Source organism: Camarhynchus parvulus, chromosome 27, assembly GCF_901933205.1.
Source record: "Camarhynchus parvulus chromosome 27, STF_HiC, whole genome shotgun sequence".
NCBI lineage: Eukaryota > Metazoa > Chordata > Aves > Passeriformes > Thraupidae > Camarhynchus > Camarhynchus parvulus.
This window is the reverse complement of record NC_044597.1, coordinates 5731239-5751959: the sequence shown is the minus strand read 5'-3', so window position 1 is coordinate 5751959 and position 20721 is coordinate 5731239. Positions and strand designations below refer to the sequence as shown.

The window sequence follows — 20721 nt, the reverse complement described above, 5'->3', positions numbered from 1 at the left end:
GCGGGAGGGGGGGCGTGCCGGGCCGGGCGGAACCATGCGGAGGCGCTGGTAGGGGGGCACGGGGAGGGGGTCGGTCGGGTCCGCCATGGCCGCGAACTGCGCGGGGGCCGCGGGGACGGCGGCGGGAGCCGTGGCCGCCGTGGGCTCGGCCCTGAGCGCCAGCAAGACCAAGACCAAGAAGAAACACTTCGTGTGCCAGAAGGTGAAGCTGTTCCGGGCCTCGGAGCCGCTGCTCAGCGTCCTTATGTGGGGGGCGAACCACACGGTGAGAGCGGGCGGCGCGGCCCACCCCAAACCCCCGCCCCTCAGAGCACCCCGGGAGCGGGGCCTCGTCCTCTCAGCCCCCTCATCCTCTTCAGCAGTGCCCTACTCCCTCATATCCGACCCTTCCCCGCTCCCCCTCGGGCTGGGCCTTTTCCCTCCCCTCCAGAGCAGCTTTTTTCTCTCATCCCCGCGGAATCCCAGCCTTCCTTCCCTTTGCATCCCAGCCCCGATCCAGCCCTCCCTGGGCTCTGTGGTCTCCTCTTGCTGGCTCTGTGTCACCAGGCCGTTTGGCGATCCCCAGTTCGGGGTGTCCCTGCCAGGCACGTCCCTGTGTCCCCACCCCGACACCTTTTCCACACCCATTTTCCCGGACTGGGCAGGGGGACTGATACCTTTTTGGGTGATGTTGCTGTGGCACAATCTCCCCTCTGGCCCTGGGGGGGACACGAATTTGGCACCCACAGCCCTGTCCCCTGTGCCAACCCCCCGGTGTCCACCAGGACTGTCCCTCTGGCTGTCCCAGTGAGGGATTCCCCTGTGTCACAGGCCGGAGGACATTGGACAATATGTCTCCAATCTCCATCCGCCAAAATGAGGGGTTTGTCCCGGATTTGTCCCCTTTGATTACAGGACTCGGGCCATGCGTGTCCTCTTGGCCTCAGTTCCTTTGGGACCGAGTTGTGAGAGGGTCCTTTGGGAATGTCTGTGATGGCTCAGCTCTGATCCACCTCCTTTGGGAATTCCGAAGACCATCCCTGTTTTCTCTGGAAACTTCTCCCGGCTTTATGATGGCAGGCACGAGGACTGATCCTTGGATGTGGCTGCTGGGTGCTGTTCTTGGCCAAAAAAGCCAGAAGCTTCATCCCTTCCTCAATTAATCCACTTTTAGGTCTCAGACAGACCTATTTCTCCAGTGGATTAGTGAATGCTTCCTAGAGAGTGAAAGGACTCAGGCTCATTTTTTTCCCAAAACAAATAACACATCAAGAATTTTTAAAAAAAATCCTCCTGGCCTGCCTGGCTGGAGCGAACACTTCCAAATGTTGTTCAGCACGGTGCTGGCTTTGAGGCAAAGGATGTTCCAAGTGCTCCCAGCCTTGCCCAGGAAGCAGGATAATGACTTTAATCGGCCTTTGATCAGTGGTGCCATTAGCAGCCCTGAAGAAATGGAAGTTGTGGGATTTTTCCGAGTTTCATTTGTGGCCTCCTAGTGACGTTTGCTTGCTGGCAATTGGCCTTTTTTGTGGGGCGGGGGGGTGTTTTTCTTTGTTGTAGCTGTCTGGGCAGTAGGAGCCTGGCAGGAATTTGAGACCCTGGATGAGGACAGAGTAACTCTGGGAGCCCTTGGCTGTGAGATATTTGGGCAAAGGGAGGAAGGCAAGCTGACACTAAGCTGGTAATGAGATTATATCGGATGTGTATTAGGAAGAAATTGCTGCCAGGAAGGAGCTGAGGGGCTGGGAAAGGGGGTGAGAAAAGTTCAGCTGTGACCTCCTGACCTTTGGGAAGGCGTTTAGGATTTCCCAGTAAATCCCTCCACCTCTCTGCCACATTGGGGTGAGGGTTTGGTGGCAGCTGTGGATGGGAGATGATTCTAGTGCCTTGCTTAGGTGGGAATTGAAATTAGGTGCCTCCAGCTAAGGGGTTTGGGATACCTTTTCGGGAATAACCTTTAAGCTTTGTCGGAAATCCTTTAATTTGTTTAATATTTGGCTGCTTTGGACAAGGAGGGGTGGGTGAGTGAGGAGGCTCTGGGCTGTGTCCATGGAGTTCTGCCCTGGGATCCTTGCAGTGGGAGGAGGGGAAAACAGCTCTCAGCACAAGCCCTGGAGCTGTGCCAGGAGGATCCTGTCAGAATTGTTTGGATATGGGGTGAGCTTTTTCACGGAGAAATGAAACAAACAACCATTTTGTGCAATGTGCTGCAGAAATCCCCGTGGGCCCTTCTCCCAGTCTGGAACAGCCTTAAAGAGGCTGCTGAGCACATGCACGGCTGGCTCTGGAGAGCATCAGGAGTACCCCAAGAGCAGGAGCTGCCTTCTGGAACACCACTTTGGAGCGTTTCAATAACGGGTCCTGGTGGTCCCAGCCAGGGGTGGGATTGGGATTGGGGTGGGGCTGCTGTGAGCAGGGCCAGACAGGGGTGATATGACTCAAACAATTTGAATTTTGGACCAGAAAACCACGGAGGGGAGGGGAGAACTTGTGTAAAAGTGGAGCCACCATGGCTCAGCCTCGATTTCTGAGTTTTCTGTCAGACCCTTAATCCAGCAGATGCGGGGATGGTTCCTGGGGAAGCTTCTCCTGCCGTTGTCATGGCACTGGGAGAGGAGCTGCAGCTCCTGAGGATAGGGTCTGTGTGTGGTGCTCCAGGTGTGTTTTCCATGCCCTGGGTGGATCCACATGCACAGGATGGGAAAGTTGGGACGGTTCTGGAAGGGAGCAGCCACCTCCCAGCCAGAGAGATGAACAGAGTGTTGTGCGATGCTCTGGGAACCATGGAAACGGTTGTAAGGTGCTGCTGATGGAAGGCTCTGGGATCCCAGGGAGGGGATTGAGGATCTGTGTCTGTGGGGATGGAAAGCTCTGGGATTGTGGGTCTGTGTCTGTAGGGGTGGAAGGCTCTGGGATCCCAGGGAGGTGATTGAGATCTGTGTCTGTAGGGCTGCCGGTTCCTCGGCTGGAAAAGATTTCAGTGGCTCTGGCAGCTGGCAGGGGAAAGGCACGAACATCCCGTTCTTGTGGGAACAGGGAGATCTGTTGGCTGCGTGGATCTTGCTCAAGGCAGCTCCAGAGGCTCCAGTTCCTGGCTGGAGCAGCAGCCATCTCCCAGGCCCTCAGGAGCACTGCCAGCAGGAGCAGAGCTCGTTAGTATTCCAGGGAAACAGCAGTGCTGGGAATGGAGCACGGCGCTCCCTGCTCTGCAGCCTTGCCTTCCGTGCTGCCAGAGCAGCATCTGCCACATATCAAACACTCAGATCCCAGAAATTGCTCCTGGCACGGTGGGAACGGCCTGGATCCGTCCCTTCCCAGCCCAGCTCTAATTGACCTCTGGAAAGAGCAGCATATGGCCAGGGCTATGCCAGCCCCTGGAATGACCAAGGGCCTGGCTGTCAACTGCTCATCCAGGAGCCCTTTCCTGTTCCAATCCCCATTGCAGGAGCCCTTTCCTGATCAAATCCCCATTTCAGGAGCCCTTTTCCTTTTTGGGGGACAAAGGAGGATTTTCCTGGGTGGTTCAGTGAGGAGAACAGGGCTCATTTCCCTGCTCATTTCTGCTGACTGCCGTGACCATGTGTTGGTTGTTGAATTTTCCCATTTCTCAGCTTTTTTGGACCGAGGGATGCATCAGCTCTGCCCACCTGTGAGAGGACTGGGAGCATGGATGCTTCCCAGTGACCCTGAGGCTGACAGGACTGGGGACAGGAGAGTGGCACTGCCTGATCCCTGTCATGCAGCCAGGAATCCTTTCCAGCAGCTTTCCAAGTACTTTTTTTCAGGAATACATGGGTTTGCTCTCACCAGGGGATGCTTTTTTTTTCCATCTTAAAGCATCCTGGTGTCCCCAGAGGAATTATTGACTGCAAGATTCACTCTTCCCTCGCTTTGCACAGAGGGTTGTTAGCATGGATACTGATTAATCATGCTCTAATTCATGGAAAACAGGGTTTTTCCCTCAAACCATCACCCAGTTGCTGCTCTGTGCTAAGCAGCAGCGAAGTTTTGCCACAGCTGTGGGTTTGTCTCCATGCTAAAGTGATTTTCCCATGTGTCTTTCACCTCCTTCCCCGGTGCATAATAAAGTTTAACTAATACTCACCGAGATGCCTGATTGGAAAGCTTTGAGGGGAACAAAGTATCTTTATTTTCCTGAGCAAATTCCTGTTGCTGAGAATCCCTGAGAGTGGGCTCACACACTCCATCAGCTGCATCTTGTTAGTAAACAAATCGCATTTTCCCATCAATTTACTAATGCTAATTGCCACTTTGAGGCTACAGTCAGGTTTTGAAACAAAATTATGCCTGGCCCGTTCATCCCAACAGCTGTCCCTGAATGACACAGAATATTTATGTGGCTTTCATTGGGAAAGGAATTGGCTTTGGTGGCAAAGAGAAATCTTCAGCCTGGAGTCCTGAGTGGTGCTGCTGGGCCACAAAGTGAAGTGGGTTTAAGAGCAGATCAGGGCTAAAAAGCCTTAAGGGAACCCAGCATCGCTCTGGGTGTGGCTGCAAATCCCTGACCCATTCTGTCCACACTTTGGGGACCTCTGATGTGGTAGAGGTGTGGCACAGCCTGCTGCTCCTGTGCCTTGCAGTGTCTGTGATGCCGAAAACAGCCTGTCAGGGTCCAGATGTGTTTGTGGTGCTGCTGCACCTCTGCCCTCTGTCCCTGCCTCCTCCAGAACCACACCCAGCATCTCCCTGGTACCCACAGCCCCAGAGATCCTGCTCCAGGCAGAGTTCCTCCTCTTTTTGGGCACAGATCCCTGGGAATGTGCTCCCCAGAAGCTGAGCACCTCCCTGCCGTGCACCTTGCTGTGACCTTGTCTCCTGGAGCATAAATACCCCGGGACACACACTCACCCACACTCTGCTATATTTAATTTGCTGCTGCACGCCTCTCCCCCGGGAGAAGGCGAGAGAGCAAACATGTGCCAGGCGTTTGTCACGTTGCTCCCTCCAGGAGGCTGCTCAGATTCCCCCAGGATGAGCCTGAGGAGAGGATCCCTCTGGAGAGGTGATAGGTGCTGCTGGCCAGGCTTTCCTTTGGGAAGGAGTCCTGGTGTTTCAGGATTTGGCTGGATAATCCTTGGGAAGGGGGCTGGATGCTGAGGCTTGTGCTGTGAGAAGGGAGGAGTTGGGATATCCCTTTCCCGAGGTGTGTGGGGGCTTTTTGTTCCTCTCCCTTGGGAAAGTGTCAGGCATGGGTGTTGCTGCGGGAGCACACGGTGCTGAAACAACAAAAAAATTAGATTTAAAAAACCTGACGTAGCAACAAAACTAAACTAAATAAATCTGTGTTTTCTTCCAGACTGGTGCCAGGAGCAGAGGCCCAGTGACCACTGGCCCAGAGCTAACTTGGGGGAGGGTAGGTGGGCAGTTCTGGGTCTAAAAATGACCAGTCCAGCCTTTCATCCACATCTTGGTGCCCAACACAACCCCATTCCTTCTCCCTGTCTCCTCCAGAGCTTGAATCCCAAATTCAGCCCTTCATCCACATCCTGTTGCCCACACACCCCCTTCCTTTTCCCTGTCTCCTCCAAAGCCGGATCCCAAAGCGTCCAGCCAGCTCTGCTGGAAGGGGGGAAATGCTTCCACAAGGAGGATTTTTTGGGCTCTTTTATCTTGTGAGGAATGATGGCACCTCTGAAACGATCCAGAGCTATCCTGGTGCGCCATTTCTGCCATTCGGGAGCCTCGCAACAGGTCCCACACTCGCTTTGAGGTTTGTGCCGTGGCAGAAACGAGGGCACCCAGCGAGGCCTCAGAACATTTGTGTCTGAATTGTTGCCAGCGAGGAGGCAGCCTCCTAATCGCTGTTCCCTCTCAGCCGTCAGCACCCTTCCTCCGCTCGGCAAGGAGCTGATAATGGCTTGTTTGTGCCTTCCCCACGGCGGGAAGAGGGCTGGGAGCAGGCTGGGATGGGAGCAGGCGTGTGGCAGGAGCTGTCAGGCTTCCCCTCCTGGCAGACAGCAATAATTAGTGGCTGGAGGCAGCGCCTCTGTCTCAGTGTCGAATGAGTTGTTTTCTCCTCTCCCCGAGAGGAAATCTCTGCGTGGGACTCTGATGCAGCTCCCTGCAGTGGCTTCGAGCTGGGAGATCCCTTCCTCACCTGGAGTCTGTTCCCTTTTCTCTCCCCTCTGGCTCAGGGGTTGGCTCCGTGCAGGATTGAGCCAAACTGGGGCCATCGGCCTCTCCCTGCTCGGGGATGCTGCCGGTGGGGGATGTGTGCCATTATTTATTCATTCGTTCATCTGTGCAGCATTTTCCATACATCCCACAGGGTTTATGGCAGTGCTGTGATGCCTTGGGCTGGATACCTAGAGCAGAGGCTAGACAGAGTTGGAGAATAAAATAGGTATTTATTAACGGCTTTAACAGATACGCCTTGGGCAGTGCAGAGGCTACACCTGAGATGGATGACAGTCACGAGTTCTTCGGGATATCGGGGGTTAGTTGTCCAATTACAGCTTCAGGTAATGAAGTCACAGTCCCCCAGTTTGCTCTCCCCCTCTCCCATTAATTTTTGTTCATACTTTTCAGGCCTGAGGCTGTGATGGTGGCTTTGGTTCTCAGGCCTGGAAGGATTGTTTTGTCTGATCAAACTGTGATGAGAGCTTACAAACACTCTGTATGGAGTTCAGAGTTATACCCCGATCCAGCACAGGACCTGAAAAATATAAAAGCTAAAGCTTAAGGCATCAGCTGGGTGCTAGAGAGCAGGGCTTTGCAGAGCAGGGCTGTGCAGAGCTGCAGCGCCGCTCCCTCCAGGAGCCGCGGCCGCTTCGCTTCCCGCTTCTGTTGTGTGTGACGGCTGGCTCTGAAAATAGCCGCCTTCCCTCCTGGCACTGGGATGTGTCTTTCTTCCCAGTCTGACGTGTGTTAAATCTGGTCTGGATTTTCGTGGTAACGATGGAGAAAGGGTGGGATAAACATGGGCTGCATGGAATTGGCTCATGACACGTCCCCGGGGCTGAACCCTGCGGAGCCCAGCAGGGATGTGGCAGCACTTTGGGCAGTGCTGTGTGTCCTGCTGCACGCAGGGAACGGGGAATCCCAGAGCTGGATCCCTTTCCTGAGCCTGGCCCCTGCTCCCAGCCAGCAGGGAAGTTTTCCAGCAGCTTTCCCAGTGTGCTGGGAGTCACTTGACCTGCTGGAGGTTCTGGTGCTGGGAACAGCCCCCAGAGCTGACTTGGAGCCAACCCCCGCTGGTGCCAGCATCGTCTGCCTCCCTCTCCTGCACTACCTGCTTGGCACAGCAGTCATGGGAACAGAGCTGGAATGGAATTGTTTCCTGAATCCAGGCTGTTAACAGGAGTTCAGTGAGATGGGGCTGTGGGGAGTCCCTGGGGGAGGTGGCACTAGGGCTGTCCTCAGAAAAGGCAGCTCAGAAACTTCTTGATTCTGGCACAGTCTTGTCAGTGACTGGAGCAGGGCAGCCAGACACAGTCCAGAGGTGGATCTTTATTATTATTATGTTGTTATTATTATTATTGATGCTGGCACTACTGGGTGCTGCAGCTTGAGCCCGCCTGTACAATAGTATCTGAACATTCATTCTTCTGCTTCCCCGTGTTCCTGTGGCTGCCACACATGACTAAGGAGCAAAAACAATCTAGTGAGTGACTCATCCCTCTGGAGAAGGTGGGATGGGAGCAACAGGAGACAGCCAGCATGGAAACAGCATCCACGGGGAGCTGTGCTGGGCTGCAGCAAAGGCTTTGGTCATCCTGGTTTGTAGCAGGAGTAATTAACTGGAACATTTTCTCAGTGAGGTGGTTAAGTTAAAACATAAAATCTGCTGGTTCTTGGCCTGTGGGTTTGTCTGGGTTCTCAGCTGTGTCTTGGATGGTCAGTGGAGGGGGAAAGGTTGTCTCAGGAGAATTGACCACATTGTGGAATGAGGTGCTGCTGTGGCCTGTCGCCACAGTGTTCCCCAGCTGCTTCTGTCTGATGGGTCACGGTGCCCCAAACCCATCCCCTGAGGTGTTGGACATCCGTGCAGGTCCCCAGGGCAGTGGGACCTGGGTTTGAGTCTCCCTTTCCTCTCTCTTGCAGATCAATGAGCTCAGCAATGTTCCCGTCCCCGTCATGTTAATGCCCGATGACTTTAAAGCCTACAGTAAGATTAAGGTGGACAATCATCTATTCAACAAGTAAGTAGGAGTTTCCCAACCTCTCTGTGGTCAGAGCTCTGTGCTGTGAGGCAGACTGGCCTGGGGGAGGCCTTCTGGGTTGTTCCCAACTCTACTGCCAGGGGGATCCATGCCCTGTGCCCTGCCTAGACCCTGGACAGGCCATGGTGTGGTCAGTCTGTCACTGAGATACTCTGTGGTGGTTGGTTTCCATCCTTTGAGGGATTAAACTGTTCACAGGAGGCAGCTCTGCAGCTGTGCTGTGCTCGTGGAGTCTCTCTGGAGTTGCCCCTGTCTCATTTTCTCAAAAAATCCACTTTTGGAAGCTGTTTTGAAGTCGTGGTTGTGGCTGGTGCTCAGAGCTGTGTTCTCTCTCCATCCCGGCTCCGCAGGGCTGCAGAGCTCCCCGATTAATCCTTTGTTTTCCCCAAGCTGCACAGGGATCAGCTTTGCAGAGTGGGAGGTGATGGGGAAGTTTGTCTCTCCTGGCACGTCCAACATGCGGGATCTGCTCTCTTCTCCTCCAGAGAAGATCTGAGCTCCCCACCTGTCACTGCCTGGGTTTCTCATTGAGAAGGAGCTGCCAAATTCTCCCACTGTGTCCAAGCAGGAACAAACTCTGCTTCTCTCCCTGTGCAGGTTCAGGGCTGTGGGAGGAGCAGATGCAGCTCCCTCAGTGACAGGGAATGCTGTCATTGTCCCCTGTCCTGTGCCTGGGGGCAGCAGAGCCAGGCTGGAGCTGATCCCCCCTCTCCTGGGTGCTGTGGCTGAGCTGCTCTGTGGGGCCTTGACCCTTCTGGTGCTGTGATGGGAGCTGAAGCCAGAGCCCAGCCCCTCTGCTCCTGCAGCTCTGCCTGGAGTGCAGGGATAGAGTGTGTGGGGACAGCCTTGTGACAGTGTGTGCACTGACAGTGGTGCCGACATGTGCAGTAACAGCTGCATGACAGCATGTGCAGGGACAGCTGTGTGGCTGCTGTGGGGGGACAGCTGTGTGCCAGTGTGCCAAAGCCACCGAGGAGGGCGCAAGCAGGATGGCTCCCTCAGAGTGGCCTGTGGCACGGTTGCCCTGGCAGCCACACAAGCTCCATGCTCCCATACCATCCCTGCTAGCCAGGATCCTGCAGAGTTCCCTGGGAGAGATGGGTTTTGTGGGCATCCAAAGCAAGGAGCTGCCCTGCCGAGGGCACAGCAAGGCTGGGGTGTCCTGGGGGGCTGGCAAGGAGTGGGAGCCAGCGTGGCATTGTGTGGCACTGCTGACATCTCTGCCCTGCCCTAGGGAGAACCTGCCCAGCCGCTTCAAATTCAAGGAGTATTGTCCCCTGGTGTTCCGGAACCTCCGGGAGAGATTTGGGATCGATGACCAGGACTACCAGGTACCCTCTCTTCTCTTCTAGGACAGAGCAGCCCTCCTGGCGGAGAAACCATGCTGCAAATGTTGCTGCCAGCAGCTTTTCTGGGTTTATAATTGGTGTTTGAGTGGTTCCACCAGAACCACAGCAGTGCAGTGGATCTTGCTGTGCCAAGCACAGGGCAGTAGGAGGAGAAGGTGATCCCTGCTCCCAAGGCTTGGAATGGGGGCACAGGTGGCTGTGGACAGGCAGGAGCTGGAGAATAACGATAATCCAGCCTGGAATATCTGCAAGGAAAATGAGTCTGTGGTGTTTGTACAGATTCAGATGAATCTGCTGCTCTCAGTCAAGTGTGTGCTGTTGAATTGGGTGTATCAAGGTGGCTCCTGCTTTGGGATTCATCCCCTAATGCCAGAGGAGCTGATTTTCTTGGACAGGAGTCTGCTGTTAACAGTGCTGGGCTCAGCTTTGGGGACTCTGGGGATGTCACAGCTCTGGCTGCTGCAGCAGGGCCGCCCTTCCTCAGCCAGCTCTGAGCCCTGAGCACGAGGAGCTGAGCAGAGGCAGCTCAGGGCTGGGAGATCACCCAGAGCAGGGCCAGGGACAGCTCAGGGCTGGGAGATCACACGGAGCGGGGCCAGCGGGGCAGTGGTGGCCGCATGGCCCTGAGCAGGCCGGGTGTCAGGGAGCTGGAGTGTCCCCAGCACGTGGTGACAGAGCAGCCACAGTGCCAGGGGCATCCCCTGGAACACTCTGACTGCAGAGGCACGTGGGGGAGTGCTGCAGCCTCCCTGTTCCCTCCACGTGCTCCCTGCCTGGTGGGGAGAGCAGCTGGAGCAGGGCTGGTCCCACACTGCCTCCCCCTGCGCCCATGTCACAGCCCTTTGTGATAACACCCTCCGCAGGTGTGACCCACACTCTCTGTAGTTCATCATTTACGCTCCCCCTCTTGTTCTGAGGGATTGCTTCCCCCATCTCTGGGCTGCTTTGGCTTTTTTAAAAGTGTTTTCTGTTCAGCTGGAACGGAAAACCTTAATTGAGCTAAATTCAGGTGGGTAAAGTGTGATGGCTCGAGTGGGAATGGAGCCAGAAGGCTGAATTTAACAGCCCAACTGTGGGAGAGGTGGGAGTGACAGGAAGGGAGCTGAGGGCTGTGAGTTTGGTAATGCTCTGTGTGGTCACGATTTCTGCTTCCCAGCTCCAGAAGAAAAGCTCTGTGGTTTTGAGGTGGGGGCTGATTAAACTGCCTGGCACAGACCCCTTTGCAAATGTCAGCGAGCAGCAAAGGGGATTTTTCTGTTTGCCTTTATTTTCCTGACGCTCTCTAAAGCCGTTGGCAGCAGCAGAGTTTTTCCCCTGCTTCATTAAAGTTTTAAAAGCTTTAAATGCTTCATTCTGAAAGGAAACCTCTGGGCTCACTTGCAGCATGATGTGGTAAATCTCTCTCTCAGAGCCGGCTCTGCTGCAGGCTCCCTCTGCTGCCAGAGCTGAGCGAGGGGGACACAGCAGTGCCACTGCCACCTAAAAAAACCAAATAATCCAACCTGAAACGCAATGTCCAGCGCAGAAATGCTGGAAAACTTAAGGACCACAGTTGGTGCTGCTGTGTTTCATAGCCCTCCCCACCAGGAAATGCTGGTGAGAGGTTGCTGGTTGATAAAATGACTTGTGGGCAGGTGGAGGGGACAGACAGGGGACAGGTGACAGCTTGAGGTGTGAGCAGCAGTGACTGGGGCTGAGGGAGGAGCTCGCAGCAGGCCCTGCTACCTGGGGAGAGGCAGCAGAACAAAGAGCTGGTGTTGTGGCTCAGGGAATTGATCGCTGCTCTGCAGTTTTCCTGGGATTTTCCAGCCCTGCTGCACTGTCTGGTTGCTAAGGGTGGAGACAGGGATCTAAAGGCAGATGCTGCTGGTTGTCAGAAGAACAACCAAGCTATTTATACTCATCTTGTACGTCCAGGAGTAAGAATAGCAGAGCCTGAGGGTGGCTTTTGGTGCAGGATGACCTGTGAAGAATCCCCAAACACTGAGGTTTTGGCCAGACTTAAGCTGCTTTTTGAGGGGAACTTCAGTTTGTTTTGGTCTGGTTTTCCTTAAGCCTTAGGAATATCCTGACTGTTCTTAAATCCCTGAGAGGAAATGCTGAGAGCTCTTGGCCTGTGTATCCTACACCTGTAAAAAACCTTCAGTAAAAAACACCTTCCAAAAACACACCCCAGGTGTGGGAGTAAAACCTGCCGGCAAATCATGGGGCCAGCTGGAAGCCCTAAAAACATGTCCAGACTTTTAAACAATTGGATTTTACCCTCAGCAGCACCAAATCTGGAGTTCACAGCCAGAGTGGGTGGTTGAGCTGGTCCTGTGGGGCTGGCCCTGCTTCCCAGAGCTACTCAGGGGTTCCTGTGGGGCTGGCCCTGCCACTGAGGGAGGTGACAGCTCCTGGCACCGTCCCCACGCCGTGTCTGTCCCCCAGAACTCGGTGACACGCAGCGCCCCGGTGAACAGCGACAGCCAGGGCCGCTGCGGCGCGCGCTTCCTCACCACCTACGACAGGAGGTTCGTCATCAAGGCCGTGTCCAGTGAGGACGTGGCAGAGATGCACAACATCCTCAAGAAGTACCACCAGGTACGGTGAGTCTGGAGCCCCCCGTGCACACCTGGGGATCTGCTGGGGGTCCGGAGCTTGGATTCATAGCTGGCAGAGCTTGAACGCAGGTTTTGTGGGAAAAATGGTCTTTAGGGTCTGAGGGACAAAAATCTGAGGGACGAATGTCTGAGGGACAACCCAGAAGCTGTTTGTGGTGCTGAGCCCCTTCCCAGTTCATCCTGGCCCTTGTGTGAATAAATTATGGATCCCTGGTAGATCAGAGCTGCAAACAGGCTCCTCATTTGTTGCCTCAGACCTTCCAGAGGGGCTGGAGGGAAGATGGGAAGTGGGGTCACAGTGGGACAGTTGGAAATGTCCTGGTCCAGGTGCTGGTTTCCAGCCCATCTGCTCGGCAGGGGTTCCGAGCAGGGGGTGTTTAACAGGCCCTGAGTTCCAGGCACAGCGAGGTAACCACGAGAAGTGAAGCTGGGCAGTGCCAGTGCACACCTGGCCTGTCACAGCAGGCTGGACACACACAGGGTCACAGGATCCCAGGATTGGGAGGAGCCTTGGAGGTCTCCCAGCTCCATACACAGAGTCACAGAGTCCCAGGATTGAGAAGAACTTTGGAGATGTCCCAGCTCCCTGCCATGGGCAGGCTGGCACTCCATGGACCAGCTTGCTCAGGGAATGGGATTCTCACATCCTCACTCCTTTCCTGGAGACCCCAGGAGCTGTTCCAATCCTCCTTTCCTTTCCCATGGGTGCCTTGGCTGCAGCACCTCAGCGAGTTTGTGTCCTGTCAGAGCTGGGCTTTGTGTGACAGAGTTCTGTCCCTCCCTGCTGTCCCCCAGTTCATCGTGGAGTGCCATGGGAACACGCTGCTGCCGCAGTTCCTGGGCATGTACCGGCTCACCGTGGACGGGGTGGAGACCTACATGGTGGTCACCAGAAATGTCTTCAGCCACCGGCTGACCGTGCACAGGAAGTACGACCTGAAGGTGAGGCCCTGGGGGGCTGGGGTGAGGCCTTATCCAGCCTGACCTAGAGCACAGGCCAGGCATGGTTACAGAATGGAGAAGGAATTCTTTTGTCTCCCTGCTCTGTGAAGAGAGCTTACCATCCCATAATAAGGAGCGCAGACCCACACACTAAAGCATAACAGAATCTGAAAAATATAAAAACTAAAACCTGAGGCATGAGAACTCTGGGGGTTGAACCTGGAACCCCCCTTGTCAGGGTTCTGGGCTTTGGGGTCTGCTCAGGGGATCAGGTTTAAGCGGGCTGTGCATGGAGGTTCAATGTTGGTCCATTGGGAGTGTGACCCAGAGTACAGTAATGATATTTTCTTCTTTTTTTTTTTTCTTTATTAGGGCTCAACAGTATCCAGGGAAGCAAGTGATAAAGAGAAGGTATGGAGCCATCCCTGGCCAGCCTTTCCTTTCTCCTGGTGCTTGGAGGCAGACAGATCCAACTGAGTTCCCTTTTCCATTTCCTTTTCCTTTCCATTCCCTTTTTCGTGGGAGTTTTGAGCAGGAGAGGTTCCTCAGGCCCTGAGTTCCCCCTGTCTCTGCCCCCCCTTTCAGGCTGGGAGGGAGCTGGCTCTGCCTGCCCTGCTGTGTTGTGGTGGCACTTGCCAGGGCTGGGGGACAGTCCTAGCAGAACCAAACCCCACCTGAGGGCAGTGCTGTCCCTAAGGAAGGGTTTCCTCACAGCACTCTAGCTACCAACCCCAGGCAGGTCAGGGTTAGATCTTCCACCAGAAGATTTATAAACCAGATCCTTGGCACATTCCTAAACCTGGCTTGAGTGGGGGAATTTAGGGCTGAGCTTCCTTCCCCTGCAGGACTTCTGTGCTGCTGCCTTGAAATCCCTGTGGAAATCCCAGCAGTGCCTCGTGCTGATCCATGTTCTGCACGTAGGATTTTCAGGGTTGGAGTCTGCTCCAGCCTGCCCTAAAAGATCCCAGCCAGCAGCCAGGGAACTCCCATTTGCCCTGAATCCCCTGATAACTCCTTGGCCCGTGCAGCTGGGTGGTTCCTGTGAGCTCACAGAGCCACCCCACCCTCCTGTGTCACTAAAGAATTGAAACCCTGAGGCACAAAGGGGCTCCAAGTTCTCCCACATGCCCAGAATCCTCAGGGCCTGCTGCAGGCAGATCCCTCAAAAAACATGGCTTGAATGTTTTCCTCAAATCTTTAGGAAGAGAAGATTTGTTTGGTTTTTTTTTTCCCAAGCCTTCACCCCTTTCCCCCCTGCAGTCAGAAACCAAGAAAATGAATTTATTTCATTAATTTCATTTCAGTTCTGGGAGCTGCTTGGAGCTATGCAGTTTTTAAAGCTGACTCGCTCCACGTCTCCCTCGAGCTTCCCTGTAGGTCTAGCTGAGCCCACGGATTCCCTGATACTTCCTGTGCTCTGCCTGATGCCCTTTCCATCCTCAGTGGACTTTGGGCACCCCAGAAGCCCAGACTGAGCAGGGGCTTTTGCAGCCACACCTGTGTGCCAGCCCTCCCCTGGCAGCGGGCTGGGGAATTTCACCTCACGCTTTTTGTTGCAGGCCAAGGATCTCCCAACCTTCAAGGACAACGACTTCTTGAATGAGGGTCAGAAGCTGCATGTTGGAGAAGAGAGTAAAAAGAACTTCCTTGAGAAGCTGAAGCGGGATGTGGAGGTAATTTCCTGGGGGACAGCTCTGCTCTGTCTCCCCTCACTGCATCCCCTCACTCCCTGAGCTACAGAAAAGTCTATCTAGCAAGATGTTAGGAAGTTCTAAGTTTAATAATGGAGCTCTGTGCATTGTGTTTGAAGGCTTACAAGCAGGTATTGTATTCAAAATAAGCAGGCATTATTTAACCAAAGGTACATGTGCTTATAGTGGTTGGATGGAACTACTGTCAATATGTTTTGCTTTGTGTGATTGGTCAAAACACTTTTAAAGTAAGTTGTTACATTGAGTCCTTTATCTACTACCAAGAGCGTGAGCTGCTGGCATCTTCGCATTGTCATAACCATGTAATGAGACTGATGCTGGAAAATACAACAGCTTGAAAGGTGTTCCACAGCAATTCCGTCCCATTTGTGATTTGTACAGACCCCCAGCCAACAGTACACAACAACAGGTGGAACAAGTGAAGATAAGGATTATTTACCATTCTTTTCTCTAATTTTCTCACAGCCTTTCTCCAGAAAGGCCTGGGAAAGTTGTCTGCTGCTCTCTGTGACCAGAGAGCTGCTGCCACGTGCATCCTCACTGCTGGCTCAGGGCTGCAGAATGACTCCTCCTGCACCAGCCTTGTCCTGCTGAGGGCAGGAGGCCTGTGCAGCTCCTCTGGAGTCTCAGGAGGGTTTAGCTCTCAATGCCAGCCCTAGGGAGGCACTGCAGGGTAGGGCTGAGCCTCCCCCACCCCATGTGGGTGCCAGCTCTCACTGCTGCCTCTCTCCCAGTTTTTAGCCCAGCTGAAGATCATGGATTACAGCCTGCTGGTGGGCATCCACGACGTGGACCGGGCCGAGCAGGAGGAGATGGAGGTAGAGGAGCGGGCAGAGGATGAGGAGTGTGAGAATGATGGGCTGGGGGGGAACCCCATCTCCTCCTACGGGACCCCCCCCGACAGCCCCGGCAACCTCCTCAACTACCCCCGGTTCTTCGGGCCCGGGGAGTTCGACCCCTCCGTGGATGTGTATGCCATGAAGAGCCACGACAGTGAGTGTGGGGAGCTGGGGAGGGCAAGGAAGGTGTGAGGGAGCTGTGGGAGGGTAGGGGGGTGTGAGTGAACTGTGGAGGAAGGATGGAGGGCAGGGAAAGGGGAGGTGTCCCAGGCTCAGTGAGGTGGTTCAGTCCTCCCTGAGGCCATTCCTGTGTCCTGGCAGCCACCCTGAGCTTTCTAGCCGGGCTTGGGAAAAGCCCAGCCTAGCAGGACAAGGAATCAGCTCATTGCTGAGGTTGGAAAAGACCTTTAAGGTGGAGTCCAGGAGACAGGAGGGCTGTCCCTGCTTTGCTGGGCAGTCCCTTGTGTTGGCTGGAAGGGGGTGTCTTTGGAGGAGGGGGATGAAGGTGGGTGTGCCCAGGGTTTTTTTGGAGGAGGAGGTGCAGTTGGCTGTTCCCAGGGGACTGAGCCCCTGCCATGCCCCCAGGTGCCCCCAGGAAGGAGGTTTATTTCATGGCCATCATCGACATCCTCACACCCTACGACACCAAGAAGAAAGCTGCACACGCTGCCAAGACAGTGAAACATGGGGTGAGCCTGGCCCAGGGGGGCTCTTGGGTCTGGGGCTTCTGCTCTGCAGCATCTCCTGGGGTGGAAGGTGTCCCCAGCACTGATCTTCCTGCCAGGGTGGGAATTCTTCAGCCCCTGTGCTCAGCACTTCCCTCCATGTCACCTCAGGGGTAGGTTTTCCCTCTGCTTGATTGGGGTAATTTGTATTTTCATCTCAATTTGGGAGGTGCTGGAGGGATGGAGCCATGAAGGTTCACAGTGCCCTGGCTGAACATGCAGCTGGAGCTGAAGTCATTTTCCTTGGGGATCTCTCCAGACCTGCTGGGTTGTCCCTTAGCTGTGGATCCTCCCCAACAGAGGGGCTGTGCCCCTGCCCCCTCCCTGCCCCTCTGACCCTTTCCTGACCCCTCCTTGACCCCTCCCCTGCCCTCTGACCCGCTGTCTCTCCGCAGGCTGGGGCCGAGATCTCCACGGTGAACCCCGAGCAGTACTCGAAGCGCTTCAACGAGTTCATCTCCAGCATCCTGACATAGGGGCACATCTTGCCGTAGGGCTGCAGGCAGGCCTGGGGGCTGCTCCTGCAGCCTGGGACAGCACAGACACTGCAGCAGCACCGGGGCACACCTGTGGCACCGTGTGGGGCACGTGTGGCACCGTGTGACAAAACCCATCCTCATCCTCGCTGCGCCCGCTGCACCTCTGGGTTTGGCGTTCCAGAAGTGCCCAGATCTCAGATTTGAGGGCTTTTCCCAACAAGCCAAGTGCATTGTTCCAGCACTGCGCTTTCTGCCCAGTGACGTTTTCTCCTCTCTGCTGAGGGGCTGGGACACGTGTGGCACTGTCCCCGAGGGGTCACATTCAGCAGTGCCTGACTCACAAACCACTCCTTGTTTTTTGTGTTGTTGGTGTTGTTGTTTTATTGGACTGGCTTGGCCAGAAAAAGAAAAAAAAAACCTTTATTTCCCTCTCGGTAGGAATTGGAAGGAAAATAGCTCACCATTTCAAGGATGGAAAATATAACTCTGATAAAAAGGAGGAGTCGCTGAACTTTAGGTAAATTCAAACTGGGACACTTTATATTTTTTTGGTTAATTTAAGTAACGAAAAAGAAAAGGAAAAAAAAAACAAACCACTTTTTTGTAACTGCACTTGATTTACAAGAAAGATGAGGGAAATGACCACCTACCAAAGATGATGTCTGAAAACAAAAAAAAAAGGTGTAACTCCTAAAAGCTAAAAACAAGCAGAGAACTGAGAGAGGCATTGACCAACCTCATCTCATTATGTGCTCGGACCTGGGGTGATTTTAATTGGCCAGCTCTGAAGATTTCCTTGAAAGAAGAGAAAAAAAAAAAGATTTTAAAAAAGGCATTTTTGTACCTGTAGATCCAGGCTAAGATTTTGGGCCACTTCCTCAGCCTCTGAGGTCACCATCACAATCCTGCCAGTGTTAATTAGCTAATTAATTATTCAGTCTTCCTTCCCCACCTCACCTGCAACAGGTACTTGAATCTGTGTCCCGACAGAGGTTGCTGGGTTGGTTTTTTTGTGTTTTATTTTTAAAAAATGTGACTTGCACAGAAGGAATTGGCCTGGCTGCCAGGGGGGACTGCTGGAGGCTGGGCTCATCCTGCTCCCAACCCCCTGAGTGACCCTCCAGGAGTGGAAATGGTTGAACTCTCACACCAGATTTCTTTTCCAGCCTCCCCCTTGAAGGATTTTGGGACTGATTGGAGTGACTGAAATCGTCCTGTTTTGTCTCCTTTAACCCTTTCACAGCCAAGCTCGGCAGCCTCGCTGTGGGTTTCATTAGCTCTGCTGCACAACAGAACTTTTGGTTCTTTGTTTTGGGATTTGTTGTTTGGTTTTTTTAATTTTAATTTCCTTTCTCTTTTTAAGCAGGATTTAGAGTCTTGAACAAACCTCTTTGCAGTTGAAACATGTTGCTTAATCTGCCTTGGAACTGTTTTTCACACATGCCTTTGTTTGGGGAATAAGCTGTTGGGAGTGTCTGTCCTGTGCTGTAACAGTTCTTGCTGTGTGGAATTTTGGTCCTTTTTGAGACATAACTGGTGCTCATCACACCCTGGTAATTCCTCTAAATTAACCCTGCCTCTGGCTGTATTCTGAATGCAGGGTTTGGGGGATTTTTTTGGTTTTATTTCCTCTTCACCCCCTCCCCATTTCCCCTCCTGATGTGAATCCCCCCCACAGGTCTCACCTTGGGAGGGGCTGAAATTGAAGCCCCTGAGGGTGCACTGTAAATAGAATTTTGGAGAAATGAAAAATTAGGGGTCCTGATGGGATTTGAGGATTTTTGGTCCTTTCCTTTGGCGTGGCACAAATTTCTGCTGTCCCTTTGGTGTGGGAGGCTGGAGGGGTTTTAGGCTGTGCAGCTGGAAAAGCCACGACCCAAATGCAGCTAAAAAATACTTTAAGAGAAAAAAAAGGGAGGACTTAAAGGGCATCATCAGCTTCATTTTGTGGGCATTATATTGGTTGCTTCTCTCTTAATAAGCACTTAAGTTTACTGCTAATTAGGAATTAAACACCAATCACTTTTTATTCTTGACAGTTAAAAAAAAATCTGCAATGAATCTGCAACTTTGACCTGGTAAGTTTGCCCTTCTCCTTTTGGGGAAAGTAGCTTGGAAGTTGTTTTATCTTGAAATCATCTATTAAAAAAAAAACAAACATAAATAAATAAAAGGATAAAAAGGGGAGAGGAAGAGAGCAGGAGGTGGGTGAACACCACAGAGCAAACCCAGAGAAAGGAGAGTGAAGATGGCAAAAAAATCTCCTTTATTGAATTCCAGAATAATGAATAAGGAATCCAATCAAAAACCAGGGAATTCCTGCAGAAATCCTTACAGAGTTCTGACAAAAATTGAGAGCAGGAAATATTTTCTTATTCCAAACTCCTGCTGGGATTAAATTTGGCTGTTCCAGGTGAATCTGGGGGGGTCCCACAAAGATTCTGCCCCTTCTGTCCAGTTGCCATATTGTGTATTAAAGTGATTAAATGCAATTTTCTCACCTAATGATGTATTACGCAGGTATGTAACTTTGTTTAACAGAAGCATTTTTGTATATTGTTTACATTTGCAGAAGTAGCATTACCTTAAAAATGCTAAATTTTGTTTCTAGACAGTATTTTTTATTACCAGAACAAGAAGCGAAGCTGCAAATATCTTGATTTGGTTTTAAAAGGGACTTTTTCTTTCTGTTTGTTTTCTTTTCTTTTTGCTTTGCTTTGTTTTGTTTTGTTGGGTTTTTCTTTTTCTCTTAAATCTTGTTTTAGGTCACTTTTTAACTCAAGTATTTAAAAACAAAAAAAAAAAAAACAAAAAAAAAAAAAAAAACCAAAAAAACCAAAAGAAAAACCCAGCCCTTTCAATTCTGGTTTTACAACTGCTTGTGCTAGTTTGTTGTCTGGTTTTGGTGTGGATTTAATTCTAGTTTTTGCTGAATGTAGATATCCCTGTCTTTAGCATGACCCCTGCAGAACACATTTAACTGACAGGATTTGCAGCAGAATTCAGGAATTTTTTTGGCAAAAAAAAAAGGAGAATTTTGGTCCAGTGGAGCTCCAAATAATCAGTGAGCAGCATTTCCCCCTCTGCAGTGCCTGAGGCAGGAGGAGCTGCAGGATCCACATTCCTAAGGGATTTAAAACCCCCAAAATATGCTTCGAGCTGGGAATTCCCACCTTCCCTGTTGGGACAGCCCCGAAATCAGAGTGGGAGAGGGGAGGCAGAGCCAGCTGTGCTCCAGGAGTGCAGTAAATGCACTGCAGAGCTGCTGGGGTGGGAACTGGGCTGGGAACTGGGGGTTCCAGGGGCTCCCCAGGGCTGGGATTTGGGGAACAGCCCCAGGAGCTGTGGGAGCCTTCCCTTGGTCCCTCCTCACCCCTGCCTGGCCCAGGCTCCATCGTGAGCCACAATCGTGGAATTAATTGGGAATGCACCCCATGGAATTGATTGGGAATTCACCCCATGGGGATGGAGTTCATCCTGTGGGGTCAAAATTTACCCCACTGGCGACAGAATTCATCCCATGGGGACAGAATTCACCATGTCGGGATGGAATTCCTTCTGTGGGGATGGAATTAATCCCGTGGGGACAGAATTCATCCTATGGGGATGGAATTTATCCCATGGGCATGGAATTCACCCCACTGGGGACACAGTTCACCTCGCAGGGCAGCAGGGGGAGGCCGCACTCCCACAGTCCCAGCTTGAAATCTGGATCAGCACAATCAGCAAGGAAATCAGAACCACTTTGAGTCTTATTCCCTTTTTTTTGGGGGGGGGGGGTTTGTTTGTTTGGGGTTTTTTTTTTCAGTTTGTTTATTTGTTTTTGTTGTTGTTACTGGTATTCTGGGAGGAAATCCCTGCTTTCCCAGCCGGGGCGGGCTCAGGGAGGTGAGGAGGTTGTGGTGGTGGA

General features: G+C 52.8%; 1 protein-coding gene across 2 annotated transcripts; it reads left to right on the top strand.

Annotated features, from left to right (window-relative positions):
• The first annotated feature begins 66 nt into the window (after positions 1-66).
• Positions 67-19609, top strand: PIP4K2B (phosphatidylinositol-5-phosphate 4-kinase type 2 beta). 2 transcript variants are annotated; one of them, XM_030966350.1, is made up of 10 exons: positions 67-265; positions 8044-8141; positions 9397-9493; positions 11942-12094; positions 12910-13056; positions 13429-13467; positions 14616-14729; positions 15503-15761; positions 16193-16296; positions 16728-19609. In XM_030966350.1, exons 1-10 carry the CDS (start codon positions 86-88, stop codon positions 16806-16808), a joined length of 1272 nt encoding a protein of 423 aa, XP_030822210.1. In that variant the 5' UTR covers positions 67-85; the 3' UTR covers positions 16809-19609. The 2 variants fall into 2 exon arrangements, with proteins under 2 accessions (XP_030822210.1, XP_030822211.1); XM_030966351.1 differs by lacking the exon at positions 67-265 and adding an exon at positions 5839-5889.
• Positions 19610-20721: the final 1112 nt, after the last annotated feature.